Source organism: Melanerpes formicivorus, unplaced genomic scaffold (genome assembly GCF_026170545.1).
Source record: "Melanerpes formicivorus ecotype bairdi unplaced genomic scaffold, bMelFor1.0.p_v2 SCAF_7, whole genome shotgun sequence".
NCBI lineage: Eukaryota > Metazoa > Chordata > Aves > Piciformes > Picidae > Melanerpes > Melanerpes formicivorus.
Window position 1 is genome coordinate 9,178,047 of NW_027142359.1, and position 15,424 is coordinate 9,193,470.

The following is a 15,424-nucleotide window of genomic DNA, read 5'->3' on the forward strand; positions in this document are numbered from 1 at the left end:
TATCAAAGTTGGAGTCTCTAGAGTGTAGGAGTGATATCGCTATGTCAGTTCTGTTCTGAACACATTTACAAGGTAATTATTTTTGCAGCCACTTTGTATAGAGACATACTGCTTAATGCAAGCTAAGATTTTGGCCTGTGTTGTAAGATGACTCAAAGTTGGACTTGCAGAAGCTGGGTTTAATCTTATCAAGACTTCGATTTGCTCGTGCCAGCTGAATTATTATGTGAATTTGTGCAACTTCTCCATGTGTGGTGCTTAGGAAGTCTTCAAAGGACTTAAAATATGAAGAACAAATGCAAATGTATTCTCTTCCCTTCTTCATCTGTCTTATGGCAGATTCTGCTGATTCTTTTAAAACCTTTGAAACTTCCAATAAGAGAAGCTATCCTTTCATTCCTCTTATAAACTTCTGTGTAAGGGGCATAAGTTATCAAATTGTTGAGTATCATGTCAGTGCATGTGGTGAGGTGTACCTTGCATAAACACCAGGAAAGGGGCCATAATCCTCTCACATTATCATGGTCAAGAATTGCATTGAGCTATCTAATTAGGAACTGAACATTGCAGAAAACAGAATTAGACTGCCTCCATCCATTTGTTGTGTTTTACTGTCATACTTAGAACTGCATCCTTGCAGAGAGATTCAGAAACATATCCCATATTTAAAGGGTTTTCATCTGATCAGTAGACACTTCACTTGAGGATGCATCTTTTTATGAAGAGCTTGTTGCCAACATGATGGTTTTGTTGACTGCTGGTTTGAGGTTCTCTTCCTCTCAACAGAACCTGAAGAAACATCCATAACATAAAAGAGTCTCAGTGAATGTATGCAATGGAAAAGTGAATATGGAAAGAAAGATTGACCTCTTGTTAAATTCAGTCCTTTAAAAAGTTTAGTCTTGATTAACTCCAAGCAGAAAGAAATGTCTGCAAATGCTCTATTTAATTTGAATTAAGGAAACTGAGCATTACTGCAGCAACTTCAGAAAAAACCTCTTCTGACTTCCTGGAAACTGAAAGAATCTTTTTTTGAAGAAGTAATTGTCTCTGACATCACTGAACTGCGTAGCGAGTTCGCGAGTAGTTACTCTGGGGTAACAGAGGAAGCAACTCCTTCACAGATAAGCAGGCAGGGCAATGTACATGCCTAGTTATTCTCCTTTTTTCTTCAAGTTTTGCTGAGAAATTCTTTTGCAGACAGATAACACTTATTTTGCTTTCCAGAGAGAGAGACACATGCTGTTTTGTAAGGATACGCCTGATTTCCAGAAATAACCATGTTTTTGTGGCTTAAACTCTTAGCGTTTGGGGTTACATTTCTGGGACTGGATGCTTTTGCCGAAGGTAGGTAGCAAATGGTATTTCTTTCTCCCATTGTGATGCCTGAATGTCTTTTGTAGAAGTAAAAATGAATGAAAAACTTTGCAAGGTGGAGAAATAACATCTTTGTTCAGAAACTGGAATGCAATTGGATGTGGTGGTGTCAGAACCTTGATCAGGAAGTTTGATGCATAATCTTCAAGGGTAAAATGTCTCCCGTGTGGTCACTATGTGAGCATTATATGAACCATTTAAAAAGCAGCCAAGCCAGGTTTGTAGTTCTATTTGAAAAAGAATACATGGAGATCTCTTAGGTGAACCTGTTCAATACAGTCTTCATGTTTGGTTTCATCTCACAACTCTCTTTTTAAGTCCTTCAAAAAAGGACTTAAAGTCCTTCAAGAAAGGTCCTCCCATCCATATTTTAGCCACTCCCTGATCTCAGAATCTGCTCATGGTTCCTCAAATTTTGATTTTTGCTGCAGTGGAGTTATTTAACAAAAAAAAAGTAAACTTTGTAAATTAATCTCTACAGCTGAGAAAAGACTTATTTTATACTGCTTTTATAAAACATAATTTATTTATTTTTGTAAAAACTCCCTCTTAAAGAACCTTGAAAATGCTTCATTTTCTAATCACCCCACTGCAGGTGAATTTCTTAGTTGACTTTTTTTCTTTTTTTTTTTCTTTTTTTTTTTTTTTTAAATTTAATTTAATTTTTTTTTTAAGAGAAAGAGACCAAGGGGTTGACCTCGCAAAACATGCTAGATGCGACAGATATGTTACAGGCTGCCCAGAGAGGTTGTGGAATCTCCTTCTCTGGACACGTTCAAAACCTCTCTGGATGCATTCCTGTGTGGACTACCCTAGGTGATTCTGCTTTGGCAGAGGATTTGGACTCGATGAACTCTGGAGGTCCCTTGCATCCTCTAATGTACTGTGATACTGTGATAATGTGAGTAGCAAGAAAACACCCCAAAATGTTAGATGTGATACTTTCTATAAAGACAAAAATATATCTATGTTTAAGAAACACTTAAGAATACGCAGCATTCTATGTGTATGTGCCTTCCATCCGTCTAACTAGTTAATGTAATCTGAGATAGTTGATGGAAGACACAAAAGCTTTTCTCTAAGTAACAGTCATTCTAAAACATGCCTCAAACATATATTCTGAATGGCAGCACAATATCACAGTATCACTAAGGTTGGAAGAGACCTCAAAGATCATCGAGTCCAACCTGTAATGTTCAGGGCTGAAATTTCTTTTTGTATACACTGTACTTATGCAGGCTTTTGCCATCCTGTCACTATACTAACTCCAGGTTTATACAGATGTAAGCAATAAAATTATCTGCTCTGCATTGATAACCAGCTAAGAACATTTGAAGCCTGAGCATTATTTCCCTTGTCCTTCAAAGTCTCTGAAAAGAGGCATCACTGAATAAATCTGTTTGGTAGCTGCTGGATTTTGTAAGAAAACGAGTGTTGTACTGTAGAGGAAAAGAACAAAATTTCCTGTATATTTTTTTTTCCCAATCTGCTGTCCTACTTTCCGTTTTATAAATCTTTCTGAGACTTCCCACTGCTCCCTCTTCTCCAGAAAGGGCAGGTTACTGTCTGCTGTCTCAGCCACCTCCACAGTCAGTCAGTGTGTTAGCTAACAGAGAGGGCTGGAAGACAGAAAGAGGAGTAGCAGTGTTTTATTTCAAGTAAAAGTTACTTTCTTCGTGTGCACACAGTAGTCTAGCATGAGCCAGTTCCTCTCTTACATACTTTTACTAAACAGGAGAGCCTGAGAGAGATGATAAGTTTTACACCCTCTCTAGTGTACTTTAAACAATTAGCAGTTTCACACTGTAGTATCAAGTATTCAATCTCATAGGCTCTTTTCACCATATAGTTTGGCACAGAGATTGAGCCTCCTGTCAGAGTGACAGAACCATTAATCTTTGATGTGTAGATTACTCTGCCCATAGCAGTGGGTGATTGGGCAGACATCTATGATGGTGTTTGCTGATAGAGGAGCAACATTTTGAAAATGTGCTACAGGCTTTGGTTTTACTGCAGGAACAGTTTTGAGGTGCTTGTTAGTATTGTTGGGTGGACTTTAGTATTTCTTTTATTATTACTATTTATTGTTGTTCTCCAAAAGCCTATCACACCTAGTGAATCTGAAGACCTAGAAGGAGAAATTTGAATGTTGTCTGATTTCCACCCCAAGTGCAAACATGCTATAAAAAAATCTCTAATTTCCTGTAATTGCTAAGCCACTTTAAAGAGCATTAAATTGAAACAGCAACAAAAATAGAGGATGCAGTCTCAAGCTGTACCAGGGGAAGTTTAGGCTCGAGGTGAGGAGAAAGTTCTTCACTGAGAGAGTCATTCATCATTGGAAAGGGCTGCACAGGGAGGTGGTGGAGTTGCCGTCCCTGGAGGTGTTCAAGAGGGGATTGGACGTGGCACTTGGTGCCATGGTCTAGTCATGAGGTCTGTGGTGACAGGTTGGACTTGATGATCTTTGAGGTCTCTTCCAACCTTTGTGATACTGTGAAATTAGGCATAGCTAGAGCTTGCACAAAGGCCTTTTCACTGTGCAAATCTCCCAAATAAAAGGCATGTATCTAGCAGGTTGTCCTGGTGAGAAATAGACAAGTAATGATACTTGAGGATGTTAGCTATATGACACATATATTCCAATGTATGGTACCAATATTCACCAAACCTGGAGTGTGATCTGTCCTTGTAAATATTTGCAGTGCTGAAGCATCCCATTAAATTAATGCATGTTTTGTGCACTATTGATTGTGCACTATATATTCATTAGTTTTTTATCTCTTTCTACATGGAATAGCTAACTTTACAGAAATCTTTAGTTGCCAGACTTGTGCTTCTTCAAATCTTTAGTGTAAGATTGATAATTTAACTCTTGTGAATATCTAGGATGATTTCCAAATCAAAAGAATTATGCTAACATACCTGATACAATTCATCAATGTTAATTTATGCAATGTGCCCTCTCATCCCCCCCCCAAAAAAAAAAACAAAACCAAAATAATCCCAGCAAAGTCCCCAACACCTTGCCTCACTCCCCCACCCCCAGCCTTAACCCAGAAAAAAAAACCCTTTGTTTCCATTTAGGGAAAAATTGACCAAATTCTTGTAGGACAAGCACCTTTTTTTTTTTTTTTTTTCCATTAGATCATTAGTTCAAGTTCCTCCCTCACCCTCCACAAAAGTGTTTCCAATTTGACAGCTTTCAAAAGTCCTTACCCAGTTCTGAGTTCCTTTATTTTTGGAAACTACATAATTGCTTGACAATTTTGAGTGCGACTTTTTCATTTTTCAAGTTAAAAGTATGAAGCTTTTGCAGGCATAGGAAATCTTGAAGCCATGCAGTCTCCATGCCCAGCAGCTATGGAGATTTCCACCTGGAAGTGTTATGATTTCTTTGCATAGACATCAACATCACTGTAGCTCACCCTATGTTTTTCTGTGGAACTCATTCTCACAGATGAGTTTGTTCCTTTAGCAAGAGTCTGGCAGACCTACCTTTCAAGCAGTGAAATCATATTGGCTAATTTTATGTGTAGGGTAGAGGATAAGGGGAATTGCTCTGGCAGAAAAATTAGTATTAAAGAAGAAGAAAGTGAAGTGAAGGCTTTAGAGCACTGTCTCTGACGGCTTCCTCTTATGGGTGCCTCACTGCAGATTCCTATATACCACAGAGACTTGCACTCAGAGACCTCTTAATCACTTGAAATAAATTTCCTTCTTTTCACATACTGCACAATTCCAATACTTTATTCAAAATCAACTGAGATGGAGAGTTGCATGTGCAGAGGTGTAGGCAGTCCTGATCACTTGCTGGGCTGATCACATGCAAGCCACTTCTAAACTGTGAGCTGTTTAGTTTCATTATGGCATTGCACCTAAGCCACTAGCAGGACACATGCTAATCAGACCACAGAGTCATAGAATAACAGAATTGCTGGAAGGGACTTCAAGGATCATCTAGTTCCAATCGCCCTGCCATGGGCAGGGACACCTCACACTAGATCAGGTTGCTTGGAGCCACATCAAGCCTGGTTTTAAAAATCTCCAGGGATGAGGCTTCCATGACCTCCCTGGGAAAGCTGTTCCAGTGTCTCTCCACCCTCATGGTGAATAATTTCTTCCTAACATCCAATCTGAATCTACCCACTTCTAGTTTTGCTCCATTCCCCCTAGTACTATCGTTGCCTGACATCCTAAAAAGTCCCTCCCCATCTTTCTTGTAGGCCCCCTTCAAATACTGGAAGGCCACAATAAGGTCTTCTCAGAGGCTTCTCTTCTCCAGACTGAGTAGTCCCAACTCTTTCAGTCTGTCCTCATAGGAGAAGTGCATGTTCCAGCACGTCCAGATCCTTCCAGTGATGGGGACTTCAGAACTGGATGCAGTATGGCAGCACACTAGCATAGCTAGATGCTTTCTGGACTAGAATTAGCTACTGATTTAGACCAAGCATATAATTTTCTTTAACTAGACCTGCACAAACATACTGAACAAACAGTTAGGTTGTTGATGTGGTATTTTGAATATAACAAATCATTGGTGGAGGGCCAATGGCCGTTTCTTACATAGTATGGAAAATACATTTCCTAATCATTTGGTATCCACTCACATCAGTGAACTGACACACTGAGAATGTTTTACCAGTATAGACCTAAAGCTGAAAAACTACCATACAGATACTAGTTCTAAGGAAAATGAAGCTCTCATTGGTGTGGTGTGTTGGAACCATTTCCTTTACTTTTAGTTTTAGGTTGGTGGACTAAAGTCTGTGCTTTTAGGTCCTGATGAACAAATCAATAGCAATTGTTGAATACACAATGAGATAAGGCAGAAGAGCAGGGGTAGAAAACAAAATTAAGTGACTTTTCAACATGTTCTGAGTTTTGGGAATCAAGCTCTGTTTTTCTTATTCCTGTAAGCTATCTACAGAGCTGCCTGCCTGAGAGCATGTGTATGCAATAAATAACTAGGCAGTCTCCTCACTGAAATTCTGAATGCATTTTATGTGGTATATGAAAATGATCCTGCTTTCTTTTGCTGTGTGACTGCACTTGTGATATATATTTACTGTGCCATGCTGGGAGCAAGGAAAGGAGAGCAGCAGGCCATGAAAATGTTCTGTCCTCTGTTTACATTCTTAATCTAGTTTTAAGAGTTAATATTCATAAGCATACATCTAGCCCACCAGGAAGGCAGAACAAATTGCCCCACAATGAACTCTGCTGTCACGTGGCTTGACTTCTCTTCGTACTCATTCAATTACCTTGTCTAGAGTTAGCATGAGTGTCTCTGCTTTACCCTACACTTTTCAGCACAGAATTGCCGAGTCTTGTCACTGTCATTCCCCTTCGTTTGGGTGGCTGTTCCTTCCTTTCTGCCAGCCCTGGAGGTGAGACCACAGGGGAGTACAGTGCAGGGTTGCCTGCAGAGGTGGCACCTGAGACAGCGGAGGAACAAGATATGCTGCAGAGAAGGGTCAAGTGCTGGGCAAGGCGTGCTAGTCTTTGCAGCAGAGTGGAGCCCTTTCAAACACTAGCAAATATGTGCATTGCAGGAATGTAATGGCTTAGATAGGACTGGGCTTGGATGTCTGTGCCCAGGACAGATGTGGCCTTTGACCTGGCTGCTGGGATGTGACTGCCAGCCCTGCCTGGGAGACAGTGATTGCCCCTGAGCTTTGCCGTGGAGATGCCTGCAGTTCACATTTATCCGTCTTTAATCATATCTCACTAGAAATCTAGCAGTTATTTCTTTCAGGCAAACTTATGAAGTACAGAACATCCAATACTTTTCAGGAGAATTAGTTTACTCTCCAAAACTCAGTTCAGGGACTGAAGCACTTCTGTGCAAAAAATAGTAAAAAAACTTTAAAGTGCAAAAATTCAGAAATCTTTCTGTAAATGTCAAGATTCAGATGAGATATAGCTGCAAAAGCTGGTTTGTTTTGTTTTGTTTTTCCCCTGCAGCTTTACCTTTCTCTCACACTGTTGTATGGTGTGTTCTAATGTATTTCCACACTTGCAAACAGATCCTGTTCACTGGTGTTTCAGTTACCATTACACTATTTTATCTATTTCCAGGTTTCTGTCTCTTTCAAGTTAGGCAGTTTGAGGCCTTCAGTGCCAGGATTTTAGATACTAGCTGTGAGCACTTCAGTGCCAGCTTATGTTATCTGTAGTGTTGTATAGCTAACAGGATCCACTTTCTTTTATAGCACTACTTTGCAGTACTGTTCTTCCAGTTATTCCCTCTGTATCAGTGCCTCCTCGGCTAGCCTGCTTGCTTAGGTTTCTATTCTCTGGTTTCAAAGACTTCTTTTACAATCTGTCTGTTCTTCATTCTTAATGCTACCACCCTGCACAGAGCCCTAGAGGTATCTTTTATTGTGCATGAATGACTTATTTTTTTTGTTGTTGTTGCAAAAATGTGGGCTCCATGGAGCAGTGTTTTTAATTGACTTTTGAAATATGTTCTTTCCTTGACAAAAAGAGAAATAACCAAACTAGCAGTCTCATAGAGAAAAAAGAAAAGGCAGCCCTACAATGAATCTTTCTGCACAACATGTAAGGAAATAGTAGATGAGGCATATATGTGCTAGATGAGCTGAAAGATTTTGCACTCAGGGAAATGTAGTTTAATACAGTGCCTCAGCTGGGATGGTACTAGTGTATGTGACTAGTAATGTCTTTCCAGGTAATCATATATATTACAGAAGCTGTGAATGGAACATTTTAAATACTATCAGTTTCTGAATCGTTTCTGGATGCTTATGAGTTAAGACATATGTAGGTGGAAAAAAGAATAAGATAAATAAAAGAACAAGGTTCTAGAATATGATCTGAGAGACAGAAGTTAGCTGCAGTCCAGGCTGTCTCATAAACTCATGGTGTGAAGTGTTAAGTCATTTTTATTTCTCCAGACCTGCCACAGGGATGATCAAAGGACTGGACCATCTCTGCTTGGATGATAGGCTGAGTGAGCGGGGATTGTTTAGCTTGGATAAGACTTCAGGGGGAACCTTACAGCTGCCTTCCAATACCTAAAAAGAACCTGCAAGAAAGCTGGAGAAGGTCTTTTCATAAGGGTGACTAGCCACAGGATGAGAGGGAATGTTTTTAAGCTGAAGGAGAGTAGATTTAGTGTAGATCTTAGAAAGAAGTTCTACATTACGAGTGTGGTGAGACTCTGGAACACGATGCCCAGAGCAGTTGTGGAGGCATTTAAGGCCAGATTGAATGAGGCCTTGGACAACCAAGCCTAGTTGAGAGGTGTCCCTCCCCATGGCAGGGGGTTTGGAGTAGAGGATCTCTGAGATCTCTTACAACCTAAGCTATTCTATGATTCTTTGCTAATTTAATTATTCACAAGCCTCTCTCTTGGAAGAATTTAATGATACTGAGACATATTTTAAAAAAAATTATATGCAGTTTGTTTTACTTGATCCCTGATGGCAGTGAGAGATTATTGCCCTAGGTCAATACAAATTTCTCTCCTTCCCAAATAATGTGTGTGGATGTACATGTCTGTGCCATGTACCTCTGTGTGTGAGTGGAAGTATAACATTTAGAATACTTGAGACTTCCCAGTAAGTACATGAAAATACTTGCCCTTGTTTGCAGTTTTAGTAATGCTTCTCTGCTCAACTGTGCTGCCTCAGCAGAACTGAAAGACTTTTTCTACATCCTCCACACAGCTGTGCAGAGTCTAGTGTGTTAGACTGAAGTATGAAAGGAGGTTGAGGTTTGAGGGGGAAATGTGAGACAACATTAGTACAACTTAGTAGCATTTCTTACTTTGCTATCCTAGTCTGCAAATCAAACAACTTAGAAAGAAATGTTTCTGAGATCTCCCCAATACACTCACTCACTCTGAGGAAATGTCAGGAATAATAACCCAGTGTCAATTTACTCACTTTTAGTTTTGAAGCCATACAGTGGAATGGTCTTGAATATGAGAGAGGCAGGTGAAATTTTCATCAAATTCAGTAATATTTGTCCTCCTTAATTTAGCACTTTATAGTTCTGTGAAGATGGGACAGTTTGGCAATGATGATTTTGAAGTGCTAAAAAAAGATAAGATTTAATATGTAGCAATATGGTATTTATAGAGGCATAACATCCATGGAACTCTCACCTGCAAATGCCTTTTGAATCAACACAGGATGTGTCAAGTTCATTAGAAATCACAGAAGAGTTCAGGAGAAAAAGTCCCACAAAATTTCTAAGATTTGAGAATCAGATTTCTCCAAAAGCTAACAAAAACCTGACAGCTGCATTCATTTGTTTTCCTCCTGTGATCAATACTGGTCTTACGGGCCTCCTAAAATGCAGTTTTCCACCACCCTGAATAAACAGGAAAATGTTTGGTGCAGTCACTGGTTTAGTTTTTGTATTGATGTTGGGAAGAAAACCATTTAGCACGTGGAAGTGATTCTGCTGCAGAGATGTCAACAAGTGTGCTGCCATTTCAGAAGCTTGCCTTAAATGGTAAGGGAAGGATTACTTGCAAACCACAGCTTCTAAAAAGCACTGAACAAGGAAGACATTTTAATAATACAGAGTATGTCAGATATGCCATTTTCAGCTGCTCTCTCTGCAGTTGGTGCTCTGTTTCTCTTCACAACAGAATTGCTGCACACCAAAGTTTCACCTCAGGGATGACATAAGTGGAAAGTATGAAAAAACTTTCAAGTATCTTATGGGATTTACTTCATCTTTGTATTTTTAAAATATCTTTTGCTATGTAAATGAACATGATTTTTTTTTTTTCTTTCTTTAAATTTCTATTCTCCTGTTAGCTGCCTTGAGAAAGCTGATTGGAGGAGGCACCTCCAGTTTTGGTGGGGGTAAGCTCTGAAGCACCTGAGAAGAAAATGAGCAGGTTTTCAGAAAACCTTGATGTTGTGGTCACTGAGATGATGTGAAATACTGGAATGCTCAGCTGGAGGTTAATCTGTCGTGAAACTTTTCCTGAAGTTGTGAATACTGAACACTTAGAAAGTAGGCAGGGAGCTGCTCCTGCATGGATGTGACTGTCTAACCTGTGTGTGCAGCATGGTTAGTGGCTACAGCAACAATCAAGAGCTCTTGTTGGGCCAGCTGATGTACAAATATAGGATGAAATATGATCTTGTCCTCAAATAGTTTATGAGCTGATTTTGTGTAGGGTGGATATTGTAAAGAAATGGTGTAGAGACAAGAGGAAGAACAGGTGAGGGACAAAGATTTTGTTGCTAGCAGTAGCATAAGTGCCCAGCCAAAAAGCTTGTGTAATCCCCTCCGTTATTTATTTCCTATTATGAGAAAGGGACATAGAACATTTTATTCAAAGCAGCATACAACTGGATGAATGATTCCCCAAATCCAAAATAAACTCTTTTACATAGGTATTGCAGATTTTGCATTGTCCTCTTGTAACTTCTTTATGTGTCAATAACTGATGCACATATCTTAGTGATAAAGCTGCTGCAGGTAGAAACTTACAGTGGTCCAAAGGTGCTCTCTTGCTGTGTAGAAACAAACAAACAAACAGGTTACACAGAAAGGCTCTATTGTTTGCAATGATTATTTTCTCCAGGTGTTTAATTCTTTCAGTAACATATTGCATTCTCTCAGCAGTGAGTGAAATACACATTCACTCACTTGTGTGTGAGAGCATATAAGCTGAGCCCTCTGATTCTCAATTCTTGTAGGAGATACTCTGTCTTCAGGAGACACCTAATGTGAGCAGCATCTGTATATGAAAGAGAGACCACATTCTGTTGGGATCAGAAAATGTTTATGCTTCTTTCAGCATTCTCATCTCTCAGTGCTCTTAAATTTACTGCAACTAATACAAGTGTGATCTGACTCAATTCAGGTTTTCTATTGTGTGTGGAATTGGTTGGGGTTAATTTGCTGGTTTGGACCTCAGGGTCATAAGGTATTTTGGGTTCTAGATGGCTGCAAGTTTGACTGCAAGTTTGACTGCAAAGATTTTGTTGCAAAACGCTACAGGTTTGGAATGGCTGAGTTTGCTGTTACAGTAATTTGTCACAAGACAAATTATTACAGGTGTTAATAGTCTTGAATGAGGCTGATGTTTTGTGTAATGTTTAAGGATATTATCTTTTTGTAAAATCTGAGCTCTATCTGTTATGTCAGCTTGTCACAGTTATCAACCATAGGTAGAAGGAAACAGGCACATAACTATATCCTTTTTTAAAAAATCACTGAGGATCTTTGTAGTAGTCTTTGAAAAGCACTGCAACGACTAATAGAGTGATAAATCTTCTAATCTATGGCTGATGTCAGATCATAACAGTATTAGTGGATGCAGCTGGTGTCTAGTGAAATTTTCTGTGGTTATACGAACATTCAGAAAGAAGTTCTGATATGAAGATAATTCAGTTAAATATGAGGCCAGATGAAGGGAGATCATTGTTGTTGGACAGAGTTGGGATGTGATGACACAGATATTGCTACTCAAAAATATCAGAGGAAGGATGATGAAACTGGTTTAAGAGAAAAGAAGGGACTGAGATGGCAGTGGGGAGTAGAGCAGTGAAAAGGAAGGGAAGAGAGACAAACTGATAGAAAGCCTCTGCATCACTACTGCAAGGCCTGAGATAGCAGCCAAAGTTTCATCACTCTGCTGCTGTCAACAAATATCTGCAAAACTCATTGATGAAAATCTTCTAGCACTGTCCTACAGAGAAGATGAAAATGTTTTAATACTGCAAGTACTCTCTTAATCCCAAGGGGCAGAACTAAGCAAGAAGATAGACACTTCCTAGTCCTGCTGATAAAGCCCAGAGAGCAGTATTGTGACCTTTCATAGAATTTCTGGTTTTTTGGTTTGGGTTGCTTTTTTTTTTTTTGGTGAGGGTGGAGGATGTTTTTACAATCTAACAGAGTGATATAAAGGTTGCAAAGCTAACTTCTCAGTTTTCGCGAAGTAGCCTGAAAGCACTGAAGTTCTTGTGGCAGTGTTGTAAATGAAGCAAACCAAGCTTTTTCATAGGTCCTTTTCCAATATTCAGGATAGAATTGAAGAACTAATACTGAAATTCCAGTTTGTTGTGTGTTGATGTGGTTTATTTTTTAAATTATTATTTATTTATTTTATTTTCTTTGTTTTAGGGTTGGTTGGTTTGTTGTTTGCTAAAACACCTATTGTGATCTAGCAGTGCTGTAGTACCAAACATTGTGGCCAAGGGCCACATGTTGGTAGCTCTCTTTCCTACTTATTTCTGAGGATTACAATTGTTTCCACTATATATAACTATGAAAATGTGTCATAGTAGTGCTGTCATTATTTTTGCATTAATTAAAATTTTTGGCATCAAGATGGAAATTGCATTTGTTGATGTCATTTCATTTGCAAAGGGCTTTAAATGCTGCTTTCTGAGGGATTCCTGTCCTATACAAAATGGATTGAAACACTTTAAAGTAGGTGCTATGTTTAAAGCACATCACATGCTTATGGATAACAGTTATAACAATCTTCTCTAGATCTGTGTGGTATCAGGAAATGTGGACTTACAGTTGTCTGAACGTGTTAGGCTTCAGTTTAGGTGAAAGGCAGGATAATTCCCTTCTAATGGAGCATAGAATTAAGATGGAAGTAGGAGGAAAGTCCCACTCAAAAAGTATGATGTTTTATCTGTTTTGAGCTGTAACCTCATCCTTCACCAGCATCACCACTTTCAGAGTGGATGTTGAAAGAAAATTTAACTGCAAAATGTTGTATAGAAGCATTTAATATCTTTGCTCAGCAGTAAGAGAAGTGCAAGGAGAATTAAGAAAGCTGATTTGTTGATGATTTCATCTTTCTAAGTTAAGATGTAAAGTAAATTTTATGTTACTAATGTAACTAATGTAACACCAAGATAAGAATTAAGTCATAAAAGAAAGTATTTTAGCCTCTTTGGGTTACATTCAGATCCCTGCTACTCAAACTGTTTTCAGTCAAATTTCTTTGTATTATTGGTAACAGGTAATTTATTTTTCTTACTTGGTTTTGTAGAATTCTTGAGGATTACTTAAGTCTCCTAAATCCCTGATATCTTTTGGAAATTTCGACCTTTGAATGTCTTACAATGACTGTGCTGAGATGCTGATAAGTTGTATTAGTTACTCTAGTCCTGATGCTAGACAAACTGCATGGGATTTTTTCCCCCAATTAATCAGGATATTTTTTTTTTCCTGTGCAAGGAGTAAATAAGTATTAAGTACTGAAGCCCTGCTCAGAGTTTTGCATGCTAGCCTAAAGAGAATGAAAGCCTAATGGTTTATCTCCAGCATTTTTTTTTTTTTGCAAGATGAAGAACACTTTTTTTTTCTTTTCCTCTTTTAAAACTAGCATTTGGTGTTGACCTCATACTTTCCAATAGCCTCCAGAACTAGTGCAGAGCCACTAGTGACTGATCTGCTGCTTGGTCCCTTGTCGCCTGCCACCAGTTCCAAAGCAAGGAAGGACCTGGGCTGGGGGTCCACAGTGGAAGAATCTGTGAAATCTGATAAGATTGTAAATTCTGAGCACACTTCTAGAAATAATGTCCATTTTTGTAGTAGTTGTATCTGATTCATTTTGAGGGAGAAGCACTAACACTCTTGCATTGAATCATTGGGATAGGTAGCTTCTTTGTTTCTAGATGAATATGGAAAATTACCTGACCTTTGATGGATATTTTGATAAAAGCAGACAAAGAGGCCTAGGTTGAGTTTCCAGGAAGTGTGGATAGAAAACTGTAATTCTTCCACTTATAATGAAGATTAAAGGCAATTCTTACAGGGGATGGTAAGGAATTCTTGCTCAGAAAAGCTGCTGAGGATGCCTCTTTTCTATAACATTTGTGCAGAACAAATGCAGAAGGGAAGAAACAACATCCCATTAAGAAAAACATATACTTTTTTCCCAGTCAGGAAGGCATCTTATTCATATCTTAATAATAGTTATAACTGCACTGCTGAATTGATTATGGTGTCCCTTCAGAAAGTTCTTACCTGGAGAATCTTTCAAACTATGTTTATGGGAGTTTTGCCTAAGGAAAAATATAGCCTGTCTTTAAAATAAATAAGCAAAGGTTTATATTGCCTCAGTTGCAGAAATCCTGGATTAACCTTCTGCATAAAATACCTGTCACCCAAGCATAGGCTGGACACATGAGCTTCATCTGATATTCAGCAAAGACTAGTGAAGGAAGACAGGAGAGTATTAATCTTTCTTCCTACAAGATCACTGTCAGGTTTAAAGAAGATATCTCTCTGTTTCCAGGCAGGGCTACCACATTGAAGCATAAATAGAAGTGTTGAAAAGTGTTGCTTGGACAGTTGGATAAGATCAAAGGGTGGCACCTTTCAGATGTTCTGGAGCATGAGCAAGAGTAAATCAAGAGTAGGGAAATAACTATAATGCACCAGTGATTTTGCAGCAGCAGTCAGTACCTTTAGCATCTGCATTTGATTTTATGATCTGGAATTACCGTGGTATTGGAGCAGGCCAATGCAAATGAGAATTAGCACGATCAGGACTACAATAAACTTTATTGAGACAGATTTCTGTAAGACTTGCCAGCTACTCTCCTTGTAAAAGAAATCAAACCCCCAGATCAAAATATTTCAGCTGTGCTGGTGATGCAGACTCCTAATCTATGTCTTAGGTCAGAGTGACACATCTGTGAGTCCTGTTTCAGCCTGTGTGCATGTAAGAGCATTTTCACTAGAAGTGGAAGGCACGTGGTTGGTGCAGTCACAGAGGCAGATAAGGAGTCTCCCTAGAGGAAATGTAATCATTAGGGAAATGGTCTGTCATAAAATTAATTTCAGAAACAAACAAACAAACAGAGTGGTTCAGAGCTTTTATCTCAAAATCAAACTCAAGCCCAAATCCCTAGGACGCCTACTTATACTGAGATAGATTTCACTCATAATGAAGAGCATTGGGAATGACAGGCAGTGTGTGACGCTGAGTATTTGAAGTGTTGGGTATTGGTTTCTTGTCCACTGATTTCATCTAGAAGCTTCACTATGCAGTTGCTGGAGAAGAAGCCAGTTCAATTGTGAA

The 15,424-nt window shown here is 38.9% G+C and overlaps 1 protein-coding gene across 5 annotated transcripts in view; it reads left to right on the plus strand.

Moving 5' to 3' along the window:
• The first annotated feature begins 1,113 nt into the window (after positions 1-1,113).
• PTPRC (protein tyrosine phosphatase receptor type C) overlaps positions 1,114-15,424 on the plus strand; it is a 68,265-nt gene continuing 53,954 nt past the window's right edge. For 3 of the 5 annotated variants that reach the window (XM_068140909.1, XM_068140910.1, XM_068140911.1), the window contains exon 1: positions 1,114-1,347. In XM_068140909.1, the coding sequence (XP_067997010.1) occupies positions 1,281-1,347 (67 nt within the window). In that variant the 5' untranslated portion in view covers positions 1,114-1,280. The remainder of the gene's footprint in view (positions 1,348-15,424) is intronic. The other 2 variants (XM_068140908.1, XM_068140912.1) reach the window with 2 other exon arrangements.